At 38.7% G+C, this 21441-nt stretch overlaps 1 protein-coding gene across 1 annotated transcript; it reads right to left on the reverse strand.

Annotated features, from left to right (window-relative positions):
• Window positions 1-1368: 1368 nt before the first annotated feature.
• On the reverse strand, window positions 1369-20857 carry TMBIM4 (transmembrane BAX inhibitor motif containing 4). The gene is made up of 7 exons (XM_042947086.1): window positions 20677-20857; window positions 17137-17245; window positions 15633-15738; window positions 11466-11499; window positions 8421-8538; window positions 2192-2237; window positions 1369-1632 (listed from the first exon to the last, which is right to left on the reverse strand). The coding sequence occupies exons 1-7, from the start codon at window positions 20771-20773 to the stop codon at window positions 1426-1428; spliced, it is 717 nt and encodes a 238-aa protein (XP_042803020.1). The 5' UTR covers window positions 20774-20857; the 3' UTR covers window positions 1369-1425.
• Window positions 20858-21441: the final 584 nt, after the last annotated feature.

The raw sequence follows: 21441 nt of genomic DNA on the forward strand, positions 1-21441 counted from the left end.
AGTCCCAGATCAAGGTGCTGGCAGATTCAGTATCTAGTTAAAAGGCCCTCTCCCTGGTTCACTGATTGTGAAAACTGCTACCTCATGTGACAGAAAGGGTGAGGAATCTGTGTGGGATCACTTTTGTAAGAGTACTAATCCCCTTCATGAAAGCACCATTCTCATGACCTAAGCATGTCCCAGAAGCCCTACCTCCTCATATCATCACACTGGGCATTAAGTTTCAAACTGTGAATGGAGGGTGGGGAGGGCACAAACATTCTAAATTACTACAAGGTACTCACCCCTAGTACCTGAGAATGGGACCACATTTGGAGACAGGGTCTTTAAAGAGGTATTAAGGTAAAATGAGGTCAGTAGGGTGGGCCCTAATCCAATATTGACTGTGTCCTTGTAAGAAGAAGAAATTTGGACACAGACAAGTACAGAGAGAGAAAACCATGTAAAAACACAAGGAGACGATGGCCATCTACCAGCCAAGAGAGAGACCCCAGAAGAAACCAATCCATGATCTCAGACTTCTAGCTTCCAGAACTGGGAGAAAATTATTTTCTTTTTAAGCCACCCAGTCTGTGGTACTTTGTTATGACACCCTAGCAAACTAGTACAGTGAAGGAACCTGCCAGAGTTTGCTTGGCCACTGGTACACTGCTGTAATTTTTAAATGAAACCTGTACTTAATGTCAAATTTTATGTCAAAAGTCTGACTTTCAAGAAGACATCTAACTTTTAGTATACTTTATAAATGAAATGTCATTAACACTTTAATTTTAATATAATATGGAATAATTCTGCAGAATTTATCTTTTTTGCTTTTTCCTTTCTAAGTCAGATTAAAATTTCCTAGTGAAAGGAAACTTATACTTTATAATGGTGAGGACACAAGTACTTTAAAATCAAAATCAATTCTAATGTTAATTAAGGAAAAATTCAGATAAAGTCACTAGAAGATCAATTGATACTCTTATCTACTCATGAAATTATTTTTGAATTGCAGATAAACAATCTATATATGGCAAGTTTAGGATTCAAAAAACTGAAAAAGAGAATTTTGGTATCTCTTTCCTAAGATTCTAAATCAAGGATTTAGAAATGAGATATCATAAAGAATAGTTAAGATTTATATTACTAGAATATAATCTAGTAATTATATATTTATCATATATATGCATATAATTATAATTACTATTATAATTACTACTATATAACAGTAATACAGATTGCTAGATTGCTATTATACTATAGTATAATACTGTACTATAATATTCTATACATATTATACTCTACTATAGTATAATATTATACTATATTATAGCAATGGCTCAGAAGTCCATAGCATATACATAAAGTCACAAAAGTATTTACTAGTCAATTATATCTCAAACTTTATTACTTAATGAATCAGTTTCCAAACACTGCTCTCAATCACTTTTTATTAACTGCTTCCAAAAACCGCAACAGATGCAGGAATAGATTGATGACATCCAAGTAGAGGCTGATGGCAGCTAATACATACTCTTCAGGTGACAGCCTATGCATCAGGGAGTGTGTGTCATAGATGATGAATCCGCAGAAAAGAAGGGCTCCCACAGCAGCCAAGACCAACTCCACTGTTTCGTTATAGAAAAATAACTACAGGCAAGATATTAATAAGTTTGTATTTAAGAACGATATTAAGAATACTTGAGTTACTTGCTGTGAAGTTACACATGATATGTACATATTTAATAATGCTTTACAACTTTAAATACAAATGTTAAACATAGAAAAAGGCCAGGCAAGTCCATCGTCATCTCTGTTGGATGAAAGGATGAATGGATGAATCGATGGATATCCTCCCTTCTATTAAATTACCCACCTGACTTTGAACAGTAGCATTCCAAATATAAATCATTTAAAAGTAGATTTCTTTTTCAGAATTATACGTGTCACTTGGAGGTGAGCAATTACAAGTGAGGGCCTCTTTCTATGTAATTTAACTGATATGTTCATCTTTCTTTCAATCCATAATACTGATTAACATAAGACCCTAGTTTTTTGAAAGGTAATTTTTAAGTCATTCTACATACAAGTGTTCCAAAAAATTATAACCAAGTATCCTATCACAAGAGTACCTCTTATAGCTTTTCAAGATTATTTATATTGACATGGCCAGAAGTAAATTTCAAGTTAGCATTTTAAAACAACTTACCTTCAAGATTCCAGACAAGCACAAAATCCACAAAACAGCAAACAGTCTATAAAAACAAAATATTAGTGATTTAGAATATTGTTCCCTACCAAAAAACTATGTAAATTGATGCAACATTTTCTGAAAAAAAAAAAAAATACATCCATCCTGACATTTGCCAAAGAATAAGTGAACTATAAGAGTTCATAAACAGGGGCACCTGAGGGGCTCAGTTGGTTAAGCGTCCAACTCTTGATTTCAGCTCAGATCACGATCTCACAGTTTGTGCGATCGAGCCCCTCGTCGGGTTCTGCACTAACAGCACAGATTCTGCTTGGGATTCTGTCTCTCTCTCCCCCCTAACTTGTGCCCTGGTGCACTCTCTCTCTCCCAAAATAAATAAACTTAAAAAAGAGTTCATAAACATACAATGAATACTGTAGAATACTCAGAAATCGAAAAACCAGCTATTGATTCAACATTTGTTTTTATGGTGAACAAAACTAGATTAAAGTACCATTTTTAAGGTTTTCACTGGAACACCAAAAAAACACTGATACAAGCAGAAATATCATTAGAAGCATTTTAAGCCAGAAATCGATAAAACTTTTAGAACAATGAACAAATGAAACATAACTATTTTTAAACCAAATAACAGTGTCAAATTAGTCTGTGAATATGCATATCTATCAAAGTTCCCAATGTACTATTTTATTCTAATGTATTATAGAACTTACTTTATGCACATAAATTTACCACTGCTATAATTTCATGAGTTACCACTCATACATATTATATATGATGTATAATGAGGTATTATAAAGTATAAACATACGACACAGGACATCTAAGCAGTCAGTCCTTTGTTATCAGATATGCGATGTGAATACACATCTGCTGCTTTAGGTCACAAGGAAGTACTGGGGTCAAATGTACCCTTCTTCCTTAAGTAAAAAACACACCAAACATGAAATAACCGTTTTCAGTCCCTGAACAGCAAACAGCATGGCACGGTAGTTCCTGAGATAAGGGAAACAGAAGAGGTAAGCTCTGTAAGTGACCCAGCTGGAAAAGAGTTTCCGGACCACAGTGTAGGGACAAGAACCCATATGAAGCCCTCTGGTCTCCCTGAATTGAGGAGGTGAGAATTCAGAAGTCAGAGAGGCCCACATGGCTAGAATTCGCAGAGCAAAGTTCCAGAAAGGAGAGAGCTATACAGAGAGCTAGTTGGCTCTGGTGATATGCAGAGAGTCCCCTTTAAGTCTTTAGCTGAGCACAGATCAATGCATACTCGTGAGGAAGTGACAAAGGCTGGGGAAAGAGAAGCAGGCAGAACAATCCTCAGAGCCCAAACGGGAACAGGAATAAGTTCGCCCTAACCAAAGTGGAAAGACCTCCTAAGACGTGGGGTTTGAATAATTCTTAGAAAGATACTGTCTCAACAGTGGGACCAAATTGGCCCTAACCTAAACACTGTTCTGGACCCACCTAACAGTGCTTAAAAACAAGCATCAAAAGGTTCAGGCAGTTTCCAAGGAACTTAACAGCTTAAGAGAAGAATAAAACCAAAGTATTTAAAGGAAAGAAAAAAATCAACACCCAACAATATAAAATTTACAATGACAAGCATCTAATAAAAAATTAAAAGGCATGCAAAAGAACCAGGAAATATGACCTATAACAATGAGAAAAATCAATCAATATAAATAAATTCAGAAATGACACAATGATAGAATTAGTAAATGACATTAAAAAATATATTCCAGGGGCGCCTGGGTGGCGCAGTCAGTTAAGCGTCCGACTTCAGCCAGGTCACGATCTCGCGGTCCGTGAGTTCGAGCCCCGCGTCAGGCTCTGGGCTGATGGCTCGGAGCCTGGAGCCCGTTTCCGATTCTGTGTCTCCCTCTCTCTCTGCCCCTCCCCCGTTCATGCTCTGTTTCTCTCTGTCCCAAAAATAAATAATAAAAAAAATATATATATATATTCCATATGTTCAAGGAGTTAGAGGAAAGCATCACCATGAGAAGATAAGGGGAAGATATATATTTTTAAGACGCAAACTCAACTGAATTTCCATAAATGAAAAATATGTCAAAAGAAAAATATTCTGGTTGGAATTAACAGCAGATTAGACACTAAAGAAGAACACATTACCAAATTAAAAGTAGCAACAGAAATGAACCAAAATGAATCACAGAGAGAAAACCGAGGAGAAAAAATAAATAAATAAACCGAGTATCCATGAACTGTGGGACAACATCAAGAAGCCTAACGTATATGCTGATCTCAACAGAGAAGGCAAAACCTAAAAATGTTTCAAGTGACAGTTCCTGAAAATGTTCCAAACATGATGGAAATTTTAAACTGACAATCCAAGCAGAAGAAACATGAGAAAACTACACCAAGGAGTATCATAATCAAATTACTAAAAATGTTAATCAAATTACTGAAAATTACTGAGAAAATATTAAAGGTAGATGGAGGATAAAAGACATTATGTACAGAGGAACAAAGATAAGAAAGACAGAAGACTTCTTGTCAAGAACTACCTGAACCAAAATACTATGGAATGATAGCTTATAAAATATGGAAAACAGGAAAAAAAAAAAATCACCCAAACCTAGAATCCTACACTCCATAAAAACAACATTTAAAAACAAAGGCGAAAAGATATTTTTTCAGACATGCAAAAGTTGAGATCAAGAGACCAGCACTGTAAGAAATATTAAAAAGAAAGCCCACAGGCAGAAGGAAAATATAAGATGGAAATTTGGATCCACACAAAGAAATGAAGAACAGAAATGACAAATATGTGGGTGAACATAAAAGATTTCATGTATTTTTAAGTCTCTTTAAAGGATAATTTAATGTTTTGAACAAAGATAATAATATTTTACGAGGTGTGTAACATATGTGGAATTAAAAGTTACAGTAACAATAGCACGAAGGCAGGGGAGAGGACATGTAAGTTTGCTATACAGGAAATGGTATATGACTTAGAGGTAGATGAGGATGATTTAAAGATGGGTACTGTAGGGGGCTCTGACTGGCTCAGGGGGTAAAGCATGAGACTCTTGATCTTGGGGTTGTGAGTTCAAACCCCATGCTGGGTGTAGAGATTACTTAAATAAATTTTAAAAATGTGGAGTAAGAAGAAAACAAACAAATAAATAAACAGTAAAACCTAGAGCAACCCCTACTTAAAAGAGCTATAGCTAATAACTAATAAAGGAGATAAACAATCCGAAGGAAGGAAAAGAGGGGAAAAGGTACAAAGAACAGACAGGACAAACAGCAAGAAAACAAATGCTGAGATAGTAGGCTTAAATTCAATCAGATCAATAATCACATTAAATGTTAGTAGTCTACTCCAATTAATAGCAGAGATGGTCATACTGAATTTAGGAAAAAAAAAAAAAAAAGCAAGAGCCAACCATATGCTGCCTGTAAGAAAACTATTTTAACTATAAAGCCACAAATCAGCTAACAATTAAAGGATGGAAAATGGTTTACCATGCTAACATAATTAAAAGAAAGCTGAGGTATGGGGCGCCTGGGTGGTTCAGTCGGTTAAGCGGCCGACTTTGGCTCAGGTCATGATCTTGCGTTTCATGAGTTCAAGCCCCGCATTGGGCTCTGTGCTGACAGCTCAGAGCCTGGAGCTTGTTTCAGATTTTGTGTCTCCCCCTCTCTCTGCCCCTCCCCTGCTTGTGCTCTCTCTCTGTCTCTCAAAAAATGAATAAATGTTAAAAAAAAAAAAAAAAAAAGCAAGCAAGCAAGCAAGCAAGCAAGCTGAGGTAAGTGTATCAAAAAAGTACTTTAGGGCACAAATATTACCAGAGATAACTACTACAGAGTAATAAAAGGATCATCAAGAGGACATAACAATCCTAAATGTTTATGCAACTAAAAACAGAACTTCAAAGTAACATGCAGCAAAACTTACAGATATGATGAGAGAATCATACACTAATCCATACTTGTAGTTGGAGATTTCACTACTACTTTGACATTAATTGATAGAATGAGCACACAGAAAAGATTGGTTAAGCACACAGAACACTTAAACAACACTATATCAATGAACCTGACTTAACTGACATTCATCAAACACTGATCCAACAGCAACAAAACATACATTCTCTTTTAGTGCACAAAGAACATTTACTAAGTATCGTAAAATGACTCTCAATAAATACCTAAGGACTGAAATCATGCAAAATATGTTATTTAACAACAAAATAAAATCAGAAATTAAGTATATAATAGTATCATAACCCAGTGTGGTGAATTGAGGGCATAGTGAGATTCCAGCTCTCAATTCCCTTGCTGGAATAGCCACAAAATTTCTACTGAGACATCTGGAAGACCGAAGTTAGAATAACGTATCATAACAACACATAGTATAGATCCTTCAGGACTGAAATGGACTCAGAACTTGCTTTTCCACACTTAAACTTTAGGAAAACTCCAAAGCTTCTACACCAAGGAGTATGGGGAAGGTGGCATTAAGAAAGCATCTGAGGTTTTACTCTACTCACAAGCTAATAATGAGGTAGTCTGGCACAGTTTCATGGATGCCCGTAGAAAGAAAACATGAGACCCCTAGGTCTGATACAAAGGAGTTTATTACGGCAATAGCAGTTGTTAAAGAACAAGCACAGTAGATTGGTGTTGTCAGAGCAGAGAAATAAGAGAGCTAGTAGAAGGCTGAAGAAAGAAAGTGCGACACTGGCATTTAAGATTTCTTCAGTGGAACAATCCCTAGTGACCACAAAGTCCGCGGTGTAGCCATGGCAGGGAGATGAAAAGTTGCTGAAGAAGAGGGCCAGACACACTGAGAAGCTAAGGTGATAGATGGGCCTAACATGTGGTTCGATGCTAGAGTCTTTAAACAATGAGGAAAGCTTGGGGTGCCTGGCTGGCTCATGGTACAGCATGCGACTCTTGATCTCGGGGTTGTGAGTCCGAGCCCAACGCTGGGTGTGGCGATAATTTAAAATAATAAAAAAATAAAAAGAACAAGGAAGGCCTGAACAAAGGGAATCACTGGCAATAATGAGGAAGATTAGGAAGTGTAGAGCCGGACAACATACACCTTAGAGCAATGGATTTCTAGCACACTAAAGAAATAACGAGAGTAGCACTAGGGGACGGAAGCAGTTGGCAATACTAACCCCTTACCCAAACTACATAGGGTGTGTGCGAATGAGCAGCTAGAGAACAATGTTCTCGAGGAGGAATCAAGTTTCAGCTGAAATAAGAATAATATATTATGAAGAGGCTGAAACATAAAGTAAGATTATTTACCAGAACTGGATTTCTAGAGACTATACTAGAACGGATGGGAGACAGGGAGCACATGGAGACTGGCATGAGAAGAAGCAGAGAGCAAATCTTTCTCCGTATGTACCACATGAGTATGTATCCACACCACAGCACTAAAAGCAGGAAATGGAAAAAATATTGCCTGTAAATCAAACTCCATTCTAATACAATGATTTAAGCATCTTGCACAATTGTCAGTGTTGGATGACTAGTTGTATCTTATCCCAACAGAGATTTCTGGTAACCTGGATTTCCAGGGGGAAAGAAAGGGATGAAAGAATATTTTGCCACAGTAGACTTTTGTAAGTTTTTAACGTTGTAACAGGAAAAAGGACAGACGATGCTCGGGTGATGATATGCCAACAGGAAGCCATTATGAGCTTAGAAAAGAATATATGCATTCTTACCAGGTGAGGGCAACACTGTACCATTATCCTATATAAAAAGTATCATTCCATATATTTATTAGTTTGAAGAAAGATACAGGTTAATCTAGATAGGTCAAAAAGGCTTTAAAGTTCATGCAGGTATCACCAACACCTGGGTTTCTCCCACAAAGAAGAGAGTGAATAGTCTTGGTAACAAATAAGACAAAGGCCTGAATAATTTAGTAAGTTCCATAGCATTCATAGAGCACACAAGCCTAGCCTCTCTAGAAAACTGGGTTTGTTTGTTTTTTGTTTGTTTGTTTTTTGACATTCCCGTTCCTTTCAATATAGAGCGGAAGCAAATGACTCAGAGCCACTTTCCGTCTCCCTGTATGTTCTGGGAGTAGAACCCGGCCTTAACACTCAGAGAGATGACCTCTCATCACCCTCCATTTTAGAAGGCAGTATCCAAAGCTAACAATATAGCACTTATCTTAGGACAACTTATAATGTTAAGGATATTTATCTATCATAGTCATGAATATATAACTTACCCTGCTCCAAATTTGCTGAAATCTCTCTTAGATTGTAGAGTATATGCAGTCAAACCAAGAAATACGGCAGTAGTCAGTATAAATGCTTGCAGAATGATATATATATCATAGAAAGAAACTGTAAAATTAAAAAACACTGATTAAAAATGCACTTAAACATACTCAATTTTTTTTTTTTTAATTTTTTTTTTTTTAACGTTTATTTATTTTTGAGACAGAGACAGAGCATGAGCAGAGGAGGGTCAGAGAGGGAGACACAGAATCTGAAACGGGCTCCAGGCTCTGAGCTGTCAGCACAGATTCCGATGCGGGGCTCGAACTCACAGACCGTGAGATCATGACCTGAGCCGAAGTCGGCCGCTTAACCGACTGAGCCACCCAGGCGCCCCAAACATACTCAATTTTAAACAGCGTTTTCCCCTGGCATTTAGCAGAAATGCTGTATTTTCTTCGGTACTACTTGCCAATAAAAATAGAAGACTCTTTATCCAGCCTTGGAAGGTAAAACCACACCCACACTGCAATAAACAGGCTCCAAAATACTCATTCATACAAAATAAAGGGGTCACGTCATTATGAAGTTAAAGAGATGACTGGAGAGATATGACACAGCCAGGTGGTTTAGGATTTGGGGGATACGGTGGGATGACTCCCACCATCTCTGTCCCAGCTGAGTTTTATGACGATCTGTGGTGACTGTCCTTTATGACTTAAGTATCAGTAGGGATGAATGGGGTCCTGTGGTTGACTGGGAATCACTGGGCAGTAACAGCAATTCTAGCAATCACCTGCTTCATTGCATAACCCAGTCCATCAGCCCAAATCAAAGAAACTAGGCAAGAAAAAATACTGGCACTGTCTGGGATTGTCTGCCGTTCATCAACCCTGTAGACAATAGGAACCAGCCACTAACTGCGTTATATCCATACCTGCATCATCTTGGAATACAGAAATGGGGGTTTCCTGAATATATACCAAATTCCCTTCTGAAATTTTAGAATGAACATCTGAATTGACCATGGCTATTGTAATTATAACACACTGCTTAACATTTTAACAAAATGCTAAATTGTAACCTCTTTAAAGGAGGTTAAGTACTTTCAACCAAAACCATTTAAGTAATTTTTAATTTTTCAGGGATTAATTTCTATTCTTAAATACTACATATAGAATTTCTCTATTTCTGGGGCGCCTGGGTGGCTCAGTTGGTTAAGTGTCCAACTTCGGCTCAGGTCATAATCACGGTCTATGAGTTCGAGCCCCACATCAGGCTCTGTGCTGACAGCTCAGGGCCTGGTGCCTGCTTCAGATTCTGTGTCTCCCTCTCTCTCTGCCCCTCCCCTGCTCATGCTCTGTCTCTCTCTGTCTCAAAAATAAATAAAAACATTTTTAAAAAATTAAAAAAAAAGAATTTCTCTATTTCTATCGTTATAGGATCAGGAAGGTGAATGCAGAGAAGGAAAAACATGAAGTTATCTTGTCAACAATTTTAGAATGAGATTAGGTGGAAAGGATATTATAATTAAGGAGGAAAATAGAGTTGTCAGATTATCCCATCTGTGTATGTCCACCCCTATTCCAATAACCCTGAAATAGCAAATCTTTCTCCTATATCCATTACACATGGTGGGAGCCAGGGAAGACAGAGATGGACTTGGTAATAACATGAATAGATAGTAACATTAATAATAATGTTAATAATAAATAAATAATTGGGGTGCCTAGGTGGCTCACTTAACTGTCCAAGTCTTGATTTCGGCTCAGGTCATATGTCACAGTCAGGAGACTCAGCCCCACCTCGGGCTCTGCGCTAAACAGGGAGCCTGTTTAAGGTCCTGTCTCCTCTCCCTCCACCCCACCCCTGCTCACTCATGTGTATGTGTATGCACGCTCTCTCTCTCTCAAAATATAAAAAATTGAAAAATAATTTAGAAAAAGGAAAGGTTCTACCAAAAATAAATATTAAGTAAATGTTAATAATACTTCCTTTCTATGTTGAGAAATTTCAATCCTATTTATTTTAGTAGTTATTATTATTGACTTATATTGATTCCTTTATAAAAGAAAGAAGTGGTTACCAAACAATATGTAGATTCAATAAAACTGGCTTAGGTTAAAAGCAACAATGACAAAATAGGAAAAGACCAATATGTTAAACATAATGATTAACAGTTAACTATTATTGTAATAGTTAATTCTAACTTTTTTGGTACCCTACGTTAATCGTTTTGAGACTATCTGAATTTTTATTAATATTAAGTCATGGGGACGCCTGGGTGCGTTTGGACGCCCGACTTCGGCTCAGGTCATGATCTCACAGTTCATGGGTTCAAGCCCCACACCGGGCTCTGTGCTGACAGCTCAGAGCCTGGAGCCTGCTTCGGATTCTGTCTCCCTCTCTCTCTGCCGCTCCCCTGCTTGTGCTCTGTCTCTCTCAAAAATAAATAAACATTAAAAAAAATTTTTTAAAAAAACAGTGAGTCATGAAAATTTTTACTTGACGCATTACATATGATACATCAAATAATTATGACAATTCATTTCTTTTCTTTTTTTTTAAACAGACACTTCTTTCAAATACATATTTAACACCAAAAATAAAACAGAATTACCAAGTTTCTTATAGTGCCATTCAATAAAATATGATGTAATAATGAAGCACAGTTCAGTGTAGCAATTTGAGAGGCTCAGCTCATGTGATGAAAATGTATGGCTCAAAATATATTTTATCAGTTCCTCCAAGGCCCCTTTAAATCGGGAAAACATTAGCTGTCTTGTTTTTTATAAATGGATAAACACACATGAATACTATTCTCCATTCTGCTGTTTTCTTAACTCTTTTCCACTTCCTCTAAGCTTAGTTGAACTACATAAAGTATAAACATTTAATTTTGCTTATATTTTAGGAATTCTTCATCCTATGCTATATATTTGAAATATGACATTTCATGAAGTTAAGCTTTAGTCCCAAACACTTATTTACACAAAAGATTTATCCACATTAAAAAGTTAGCGTAACATAAGAGAAGCAGAATTACGGCTTACCAACAAAGGCCACAGTCAGAGCTTCGAATAGTGTCTAAAAAAAGAAACTAAAATTACACAGATGCACATAAAATTTACACTAAATCATGTACATATTCTAATTACTAAGAGTTCAATGTGATTCCATGTTTATGATCTCATTTTAGCTTCAGAGCAGCCTTTGAATTACACGGGACATTTGGTAAGCCCACCATAATGAAAATGAGACCTCAAGGGCACCTGGCTGGCTCAGCTGGAAGAACACATGACTCGTGATGTTGGGGTCGTGAATTCGAGCCCCACATTGGGGAGATTACTTAAATAAATAAAGCTTTACAAAAAAGCAAAAAGAAAATGAGACCTCAAAGTATTGAGTAGGAGTATTTAGATTCTAATAGTGATCCTTAAACTCTAACTAGAGTTTTCATATCTGTAACAGGAACAGAAATAGTATGGGAAATTCCATTTTTCATACTCTCTGTAAGTAAAAAGAAATTACAAATGATATGCCCATCCGTAAAAACTTCTAGTGGCACACACACCTAAGAATAAAATATTTAGGTAGCACTTTGGTGTGGCAGTCCTGAAACCGTCTCCCAGTATTCTCTCCTTCTTCCCTAGTAACAGAACTTTTACCTGGACACATAGCTGTTCAGGTTAAACATTACATTTCTCAGCTTCCCCTGCAGCTAGATCTGGTCATAGGACTTTATTGTAGCTAACAGAATGTGGGTGGAGAGGTGTACAACTACTAAAAACAAAGGGGCTTGCTCTTCCCTTTATCTTCTCATTTAAAAAAAAATTTTTTTAACGTTTATTCACTTTTGAGAGAGACAGAGCATGAGCGGGGAAGGGGCAGAGAGAGAGGGAGACACAGAATCTGAAGCGGGCTCCAGGCTCGGAGCTGTCAGCACAGAGCCCGACGCAGGGCTCGAACTCACGAACTGTGAGAACTGAGCCACCCAAGCGCCCCTCTCATTTTTTTTTTTTTTTTTTTTTTTTTAAATAACTGGATGGAATGTGGATATTGGCGGTGAGCTAACTTATGCCACACAATGCTTAAGGAGTACTTGAACTTCAGCAAGTGTCTGTGCCCCTGACAACTTCACTAAACAGTCATGCAGATTTTTACATGAATGAGAAGTAAGCCATCTTGCTTCCCCCATGTCACATGTAGCTGAACTCATATCCTAATACAAGATTTAGGGACATTGAGTCTTAATCCTCCAGCTTCTCTTTCTCCTTAACTACATGCCTTTGTTTCGTCTGACATGCTTACTCTAGTTAGATTTTACCAACTATCTGATTAGACCGTATCACAAAGCCAAGCCAGAAGTAACGGCAGTGGCTGTATACTCATAGTCCTGGGAGAAGCCCTCCCTGTAACTCTCCCCACCTGAAATCAAGAAATCTTAACAGAACTAGAGCAAAAATGGCATTAGAAATGGACACACACATGGAGGCAATGAAGCCACCGCCCCATTTTGTCATAATGCTGTTGGCAGCATCAGGGAAGTGGTAGCAAAAGATGATAGAAAGATTTTTTTTTTCCAGGCAAATATGATCATACCACTTTCCTGATACTTGTGACATGACTTGAGGTAAGAAATCCTACCCCCTACTCAAGTATCCAAAGGAAACGGGACAGGATGAACAGGAGAAAAGATAAGACTAGGAAAACATACCACCACCCCAAAATAATGCCCTCTTTTAAGTATGTGAACACACACACACACACACACACACACACACACACACACACCCTTCTAAAACAAGATAAGATCCACCTCCTTGCTTACTTTGGTAGAGCAGGACAAAGTAACCTCGTATCAGAGGTCTCTGAATAATCTGAAACGTATTTTACATGCTTCCTTAGTTGTTCACCCATTTTTAGCTATGGGTACAGGAATAAGTGATCACCTTGCCCACAAGCATTTGGCTAATGCTTTTCTAGTAGGTTCTCTCTCTGCTGGACAGAAGTCAGTCCATACCAGAGAGAAATCAACCACAGTCTTTTTGAAAGGAGGCTGGCATTATATAGAGTTGAAGAGGAACTCCATATGACAGTTTCTTTTTATGACCCCCTCTCTCTCCTAGGACAAAGATGACTGGGGCAGGAGTTGGTATCTAACCCTAGGACTACCAACCCGTGTATTGGTTAACAACCTACAATGTGACCTGTGCCAATAATAAGCAGTGCCAATCAGATTCTTCCTCACTTGGGAATCTAAACTTAGAGAATGAAGTTATGGCAGCAGGAGCTAAAGCTAAAGGTTAACGAACCATATGACGGCCCACAATGCACCATATAAAAACTAAAGATAGCAGGGGCACCTGGGTGGCTCAGTTGGTTAAGCTTCTGACTCTCGATCTCAGCTCAGGTCATGATCTCAGTGTGTGAGTTAGAGCCCCTCATCAGGCTCCGTGCTTACGGTGCAGCTGACAGTGCAGAGCCTGCCTGAGATGCTTTCTTTCTTCTCTCTCTCTCTGCCCTTACCCCACTTGCTCTCTCTCTTAAAAATAAATAAATAAACTTAAAAAAAAATAACTAAAGACAGCAAAGAGGAAAACTATGTGTAAGGACAACTGTAAGGTAGAAAAGAGATGTTACAGAAGGGGGAAGAGACTCCCAATTCTTGCTTCGGATTCCCTACAATAGCATCATTCCTGGAAGCTTCCTCTAGTGTTCCTTGTCTAGTTCTTAAGGCCCCTTCTTGGGGGGTTCCCAAGCTCTTATAAACTTCACATTACTTGAGATAACTTGGGTTAGGGTTCTGATACCTGGCAAACAAAAGAACCTAAGATTTCAATGAATAACCTGTCCTATAATTGAAATTTCTAAAGTCATGAGCTTTTGTTTCATCATATTAACATAAACTTGTTACCAGAATTCACAAACTTTCTTTAGTTTAAAGCATTTTAATCTGGTAAATAGCATTTTCACTCTTATTTGACTATAAAATTAGCATTAGTTTGAAATGTTTTGAAGTAAATTTTTAGGTTAGAACCCAAAGTCATATTGGATATGAGAACAAGAAAAATAATTTAAAAGATACATAACTTGAGCCTTACAACTCATTCTGGTCATATTATAGGATTGGGTTTTAATAGGTAGTAGTTTGGGTTTTAATTCTCACAAACATCTAAACAAACATGACCTCAAGTTAAGTTCCCCAATTATGATTTTATTTATTTATTTATTTATTTATTTATTTAGCAAGAGAGAGCACAAGCAGGGGAGGGGCAAAGAGAGTGTGAGAGAAAGAGAATCCCAAGCGGGCTCCATGAGCCCAATGCTGGGCTTGAACTCGTGAATCCATGAGATCATGACCTGAGCTGAAATCCAGAGTCAGACACTTAACAGACTAAGCCACCCAGGCTCCCCTCCCCAATGATGATTTTAAAACAAATTAGTAGAGCACATCAACTGAGCAAAATGGTCCTTTAAAAGAACAGAGTACTAACATAAAAATAACACTGAGGGGGTGTCTGAGTGGCTCAGTCGGTTGAGTGTCTGATTTTGGCTCAGGTCATGATTTCACAATTCATGCGTTTGAGCCCCACGCGTGGGGCTCTGTGCTGACAGCTTGGAGCCTGGAGCCTGCTTTGGATTCTGTGTCTCCTCCTCTGCCCTTCCCCAACTCACGCTTGCTCTTTTTCCTTCTCTCTCTCTCAAAAATAAACATTGGAAAGAAATTAAAAAATAAGTAACACTGAGGAGTTAATCATAAAGATTTGAATTTAAGGTCTATGAAATTAAGGCTATAATTTTTTTCTCAAGGAAATCACAGAATATTAGGGATACAAAGTATCACAGGGATAATCTACTCTAACATTTTCATTTTACATATGAGCTAACTAGGTACAGAAAGGCTAAACACCCTGCCAAATGTCACATAACCAGATGGTGGCAAAGCCAAGTCATGAGAGTCCAATTCATTATTCTTTTCCACTATGTCATAATATCGACAGAAAAAAAAAAAAAAAAAAAAACTTTGAAACTGACAAAGGTTGATTTTAAAAGACTAGAAAGTTACAAGTAATTTCCTAAGATATTTGAATTTATTAAAAACTCATTACTTTTGTTTTGCTACTACTTATTACATATGTACTTGCACTCAATGAAATAAAGAAAGTTAAAACACAAGAATAAAACGTTAAAGTAACAGATACTGCCAAAATACTCACAAATCCAAAAAGCAGGTACAGGTTAAGGGGATGCTTATGTCTGTTTACAGTCAATGCTAAAATCAAACCCAAAGATCCAAGGGCAAACACCAAAATTAAGGCAGGACTAAAAGACATAAAATTAAAAGCATTTTTAAGCTTAAGAACAGTATAAATAGTATTAACCAATAGAATAAAATCAGTCTGTTGTATTTGTGTGTATTTGTGGTGTGGAAGGAACCACACCAAGCTGTCAAAAGAAACTATTTTTCCATTCAGGGAATTTGAGGAGTGTGAGCTGGGAAAGAGCAGCAAGACAAAGAAAAGAGCCCATAATAAATGGGGAGTACTTTTCCTTTTTACTTCAGGAACTTTTAGCATATTTGAATATTTTTGCAATTAGCATACTGCTTTTTAAAACTGACATAAAGAATAGCTATTAAATAATAAACAAATTTTATATACATCTACTATGTAGCTATCATTTAAATTAAAGGACTTTACCTCAAATAGCAAACTACTTTTTTTGTAGGGGAAGTGATGATAGAAATTGTCTACTTCCAAGAAAATATTCATTCTTTCTTTTTCCTTTCTTAACGTTTGATTTATTTTAGAGAGAGACACAGTGTATGAGCAGGGGAGGGGCAAAGAGAGAGACACAGAACCTGAAGCAGGTTGCGAGCTGTCAGCACAGAGTTTGGTGCGGGGCTCGAACTCATGAACGGTGAGATCATGACCTGAGCTGAAGTTGGACGCTTAACCAACTGAGCCACGCAGGTGCCCATATTTTTCCTTTAATACAAAAAAATCTATATAACTTTTAGCTATGGAAATAATTATTTTGGAGGTCAAATCTTAAACAAATTAGGGATGAACCATATGAAGCTCCTTTGGAAATTTCTCAGTGAAATTATCCTAGTCATGAGCCAACACCAAGAAAAGTTAAACACACGGTTATTAGTGCTTATTCAAGCACTGTCTTAGGCTTTGAGGACTGGGCATAAGTATAATAAAAGCAAAAAAATTAAAATTCAAAACTGCATACAGTAGGGATGCCTGGGTAGCTGGGTCGGTTAAGCGACCAACTCTTGATTTTGGTTTAGGTCAAGATCTCATGGTTCATTGGTTCGAGCCCCGCATCAGGCTGTGCTGATGATAGTGTGGAGCCTACTTGGGATTCTCTCTCCCTCTCTCTTGCTGACCCTCCCCTGCTCATGCTCTCTCTCTTTCTCTCAAAATAAATAAATAAACTTAAAAAAACCTGCATATAGTAAAAATTCTTAATTTCATCAGAAGATGAAAATTTAACCCTACAAAACTGTCAGCTAAAAAGTTCAGAGGTAAGAACGATGTTGCAGAACCTTTTCTTTATCAGAACTAGTCTTACTCATAAGAGTTAATAATGAACTTTTTTTACATTCTAACCTCAGAAGTTAATAGAGGAAAAAGCGAACTTTGCTTATAATATGCCCTTTTGATCATAAGCAGCAGCAGAAAATGACTCAAAAGCATCTTATCACCTTACCTCTCATGTACAAATGTCCGTATAGACTCAAAGTATAAAAAAAAAGAAGATGTCACTGTAGTTAAGAGAACTTGCAGAGAAAGGATGCTGTAGACTTTTCTTAGAAAGCCTGAAAAAGAAAATAATTACACATGATAGTATTCTTAAGCATTTATCACAGAACATCAGGAACAAATATGTTCTTAGAAACATTAAATTTTTATATATAATCTGTAAATCTTAATGCAAATAATGTAGTCTGTAACTTAAACTAAAAACAAAAACACTTCCAAAGAAATCACAAACTGTAAATGATAACTATCCTTCAAGAAGCATGAGTCTAAAAAAAATTAATAGGCCAGAATAAAAATGTTTTCAACCATGGGTGGCCTGGTTGGTTCAGTAGATAGAGTATGTGACTCTTGATCTCAGAGTTTTTTTTTTAAGTTCGATCCCCATGTTGGGCATAGACAGATAGGAAGAAAGAAAGAAAGAAAGAAAGAAAGAAAGAAAGAAAGAAAGAAAGAAAGAAAGAAAAAGAGAGAGAGAAAGAAAAAGGAAGGAAGGAAGGAAGGAAGAAAAGAAAATGTTTTCATCAAAAGGAAAAGAAAGCATAAAACACTGTTTGTACACAGCAGCATAAACAAAGCAAAAGATTACAAACAGAACATTTCCAAACAACAAATCTTGAAACTGAAAAGCTAGAATAGAAAGCATATGGTTAGATACAAATTTTAAAAAGAAATCTTAATTTCCAAGCCATGCACCACTCTTCCCTTCCTCACTGTGCTTTACCCACGCTAGCCACCTTTCTGTTCCCCAAGCATGCCAACTCCTTCCTATGTCTGGGCCTTTGCCCTTGCTATTTCCCCTGCCTGGAATGCCTTTATCCTTGTTTAGATGGAATGGTGGTTTAAAACAGCCACAATTTTTTGACACTCCGTTCAAGAGATTCACTTCTAACAACAAAAATAAGGCAGAAGTGACAATGTATGTTATGCCTAATGCTAAGTCATAAAAGGTAATTTTTTATACCTTAGTTAAAAAAAAAAGTAATACAGCCACCCACTTGCTCTTTCTTAGAGGACTCACTCTAGGGCACTGTTGCTCAACCTTCCTTTTTTCATTATTGTGAACCTAAGGAGCCTTCTGGACATTACTTTCCTAATAGTCTGCCGATAAAATTTTAACGCCGCATACATCTGTTTATGTACCACGGGTCTTTGGAAGGCTAAAATTATCGTAAAATTTGAGATTTTTTTGCCCTCCACCTCAAGAACAAATTTCCGCCCCCTTGGAGGCAATATTGTCCCACTGAGAGTGAATGCTACAGGAGCCAGACCTTCCAATATATCTCTTCATCTGGCTGTTTACCTATATCTTTCGGTAAACTGGTAAAAGTGTCTCCTTGAGTTCTGTGAGCTGCTCTGGCAAATTAATCAAACCCAAGGAGGGAGTCATGGGAACCTTCAACTTACAGCCAAGTCTAACAAGTTAAGGGTAACCTGGGGACCTATTACTTACAAGTGGCATCTGAAGTGGGGTGGGAGTATTCTTATGGGACTGAGCCCTTAACCTGGGGGATCTGTTACTATCTACTAGGAGACGGTGTCAGAATTGAGTTCAATTGTAGGACCCACAGTTGGCGTCATGGAGAATTGCTTGGTGTAGAAAAAAAAAATTTAAAAACCACACTTTGGTGACCAGAAGTGTCAGAACTGAAGTGTTCTGTGTGAGCAGCGAAGAGAAGCACAGGAGGACGAACTGGGTTTTTTCCCTACTCAAGGGGGAAAAGCAAGTTTGTCACTAAAACACATATGATCCAGCGATTCCACTTTGGGGTATGTACATAAAAGAACTCCAAGCAGGATCTCAAGGGGGTACTGTGCCACATGTTTATAACAGCATCATTCACAGCAGGTGGAAGCTACCCAAGCGTCTACCAACAGATAAAGGGATTAACAAAATGTAGTTTATTTGCACCATGGAAAATTATTCATCCTAAAAAAGTGCCGTCTGACACACGCTACAAAATGGATACACCGTGAACACCTGCTAACTGAAATAAGCCAGTCACAAAAAGACACATACTTCATGATTCACTTACAGGAGGTATCTAGAGTAGCCAAATTCATAAAACAGAAAGTAGAATGGTAGCTGCCAGGCTCTGGGGGAGGGGAAGATAGGGAGTCGCTTGATGGTATAGTTTCGATTGCAAGATTAAAAGGTCATGGAGATTGGTTGCACAACAAAGTGAATATACTTCACACTACTGAACTGAAAAATGGTGATGGTACATTTTTAATGGGCTGTGTTTCACCACATTAAAATCTTAATTTAAAGGGGCGCCTGGGTGGCTCAGTCGGTTAAGCGTCCGACTTCGGCTCAGGTCACGATCTCACAGTCCGGTCCGTGAGTTCGAGCCCCATGTCAGGCTCTGGGCTGATGGCTCAGAGCCTGGGGCCTGTTTCCGATTCTGTGTCTCCCTCTCTCTCTGCCCCTCCCCCGTTCATGCTCTGTCTTTCTCTGTCTCAAAAATAAATAAACATTAAAAAAAAAAATTTTTTTTTTAAATCTTAATTTAAAAAACTACGCTCATTGGCCAAAACCATTCCAAAATTCCATTCCAAGAATAAAGATGGTAGGGATCGAGATTCTTAATGCATCAGATCTTCATAATTCCTTTTGCGGAACAAATTCCAGCCACAGGGATAGTTCTGTATCTGGGGCAACTTCTGTAATCAATTGGCTGAACTAGAGCGGGCAATGAATTCCACTTATATGAAGGTAAGCATTTTATTTTTTTAAAGCATTTTAAATTCAACATAATTTCTGCCCATTAAATACTGTATAATTCCTTAAAACGAATATTGCATTTTGATTGACCTCTAAAGCTTCCATTTCCAGCAACTGCGTGAGCGAATCCTCAAACTTAGGTTGCGTTCCAGGTGTTGCAGAGACTAGTGAACAAGAGATAATGGTCCCTGCCCTCACAGATCCTACAATCCAGTAAAGGAGGCAGACAAGTAAATAGAAACCTGAAACGCGATCACATCCCCTACACCAAAGACGTGCCGGCAAGTAACTGCATTCAGGCGGACGTCACCATGATCGCATAATAAACTTATTTTCACCTTAAAAAGTAACCTTTAGTTTCTTTTAATATAAAGACGCCAAATTAAGGCTGCTGAGGTTTTCATCTACCCTTTCTACGCGGAGGAGGGAAAGGATTAAAGTGGGACGGGCTGCTGTTCCGGTTCTCGGTCGCACAGCCAGGGGACCACCACACCTCCCTAGAGCCGTGCTCTCCCTGGGCGCCCTGGCGGAGCGGAAGCGACACTTCCCCCCAACTCCCAGGGGAGGGCGCTCTTCCTAGGAGCCCGGGGCCTGGGGGAGGCGAGCTGGAAGCAGGGCTTCCGCTCTGAACTCCTGGAGACCCGCGCTGGCCTGCCAGCCCTGCCCGGGAGGCGTTGTCCCCGGAGGCCGAAAGCCGCCCCCAGAGGCCGACGACAGCGCAGCAGCCCCACGCAGGGCGGCCCGAAGGGGCGGGGGGAGACGTACCCATTCGAATGTGCACACTGGCAGAGGCCACGCAGCTGCCATAGTTGAAGTCATCCTCGATCGAGGAGCAGGGGTACCGGGGGTCGGGGTCGGCCATGTCGGTAGCAGAACCCCAGCCACCCCGCCCAGCGAGGCCCAGTACTCGGGCTCAACGGCCTTCGACCCACTTCCGGGATGAAGCAATCCAGCCCCAACTAGCCGAGTCGCCGCGCCCATCGATGCGCAGCACACGCTCATCGATGCGCTCACCTCAGCGCTTCAGTTCGGCTGGGGGAAAAGGAGATTGCTTCAAGTTGGGGAGGGAGAAAAAACGAATGACGTTGTTCGCATCATCCGAAGTGAAACTTTTCTCAGAGTTTTCTCAACAAGGTGTTTTAGATCCTCTCGCCAGGAGACCTGCTGAAAGCTATAGAACCGAGGCCCCATCCATCCATCCTTTCAACAAATCTCTCATTCACATATTCCGTCCATAGTCCACACGGGAGACACACTTTTAATTATATATTTTTTAATGTTAATAATAATCCCTAAATTTCTTGAGCCCTTTCTCTAAAGGGTTTCTGAATGAGATGATGCTTAATCCTGGAAGACAAGAGCCAACCAGAGAAGAGTGGGCTGATGCAGGTAGGTAGGTTCTCAAGAGACCAGCATCTGCAAGGGGTGGGGAGATGGGCAACAAAGCTCAGTTAAGGTTAGATACAAATGACAAAGAATGAGACTAGATAGGGGCACCTGGGTGGCTCAGTTGGTTAAGCGTCCTACTTC

This window comes from Panthera leo, chromosome B4 (genome assembly GCF_018350215.1).
Source record: "Panthera leo isolate Ple1 chromosome B4, P.leo_Ple1_pat1.1, whole genome shotgun sequence".
In the NCBI taxonomy this organism is placed as follows: Eukaryota; Metazoa; Chordata; class Mammalia; order Carnivora; family Felidae; genus Panthera; species Panthera leo.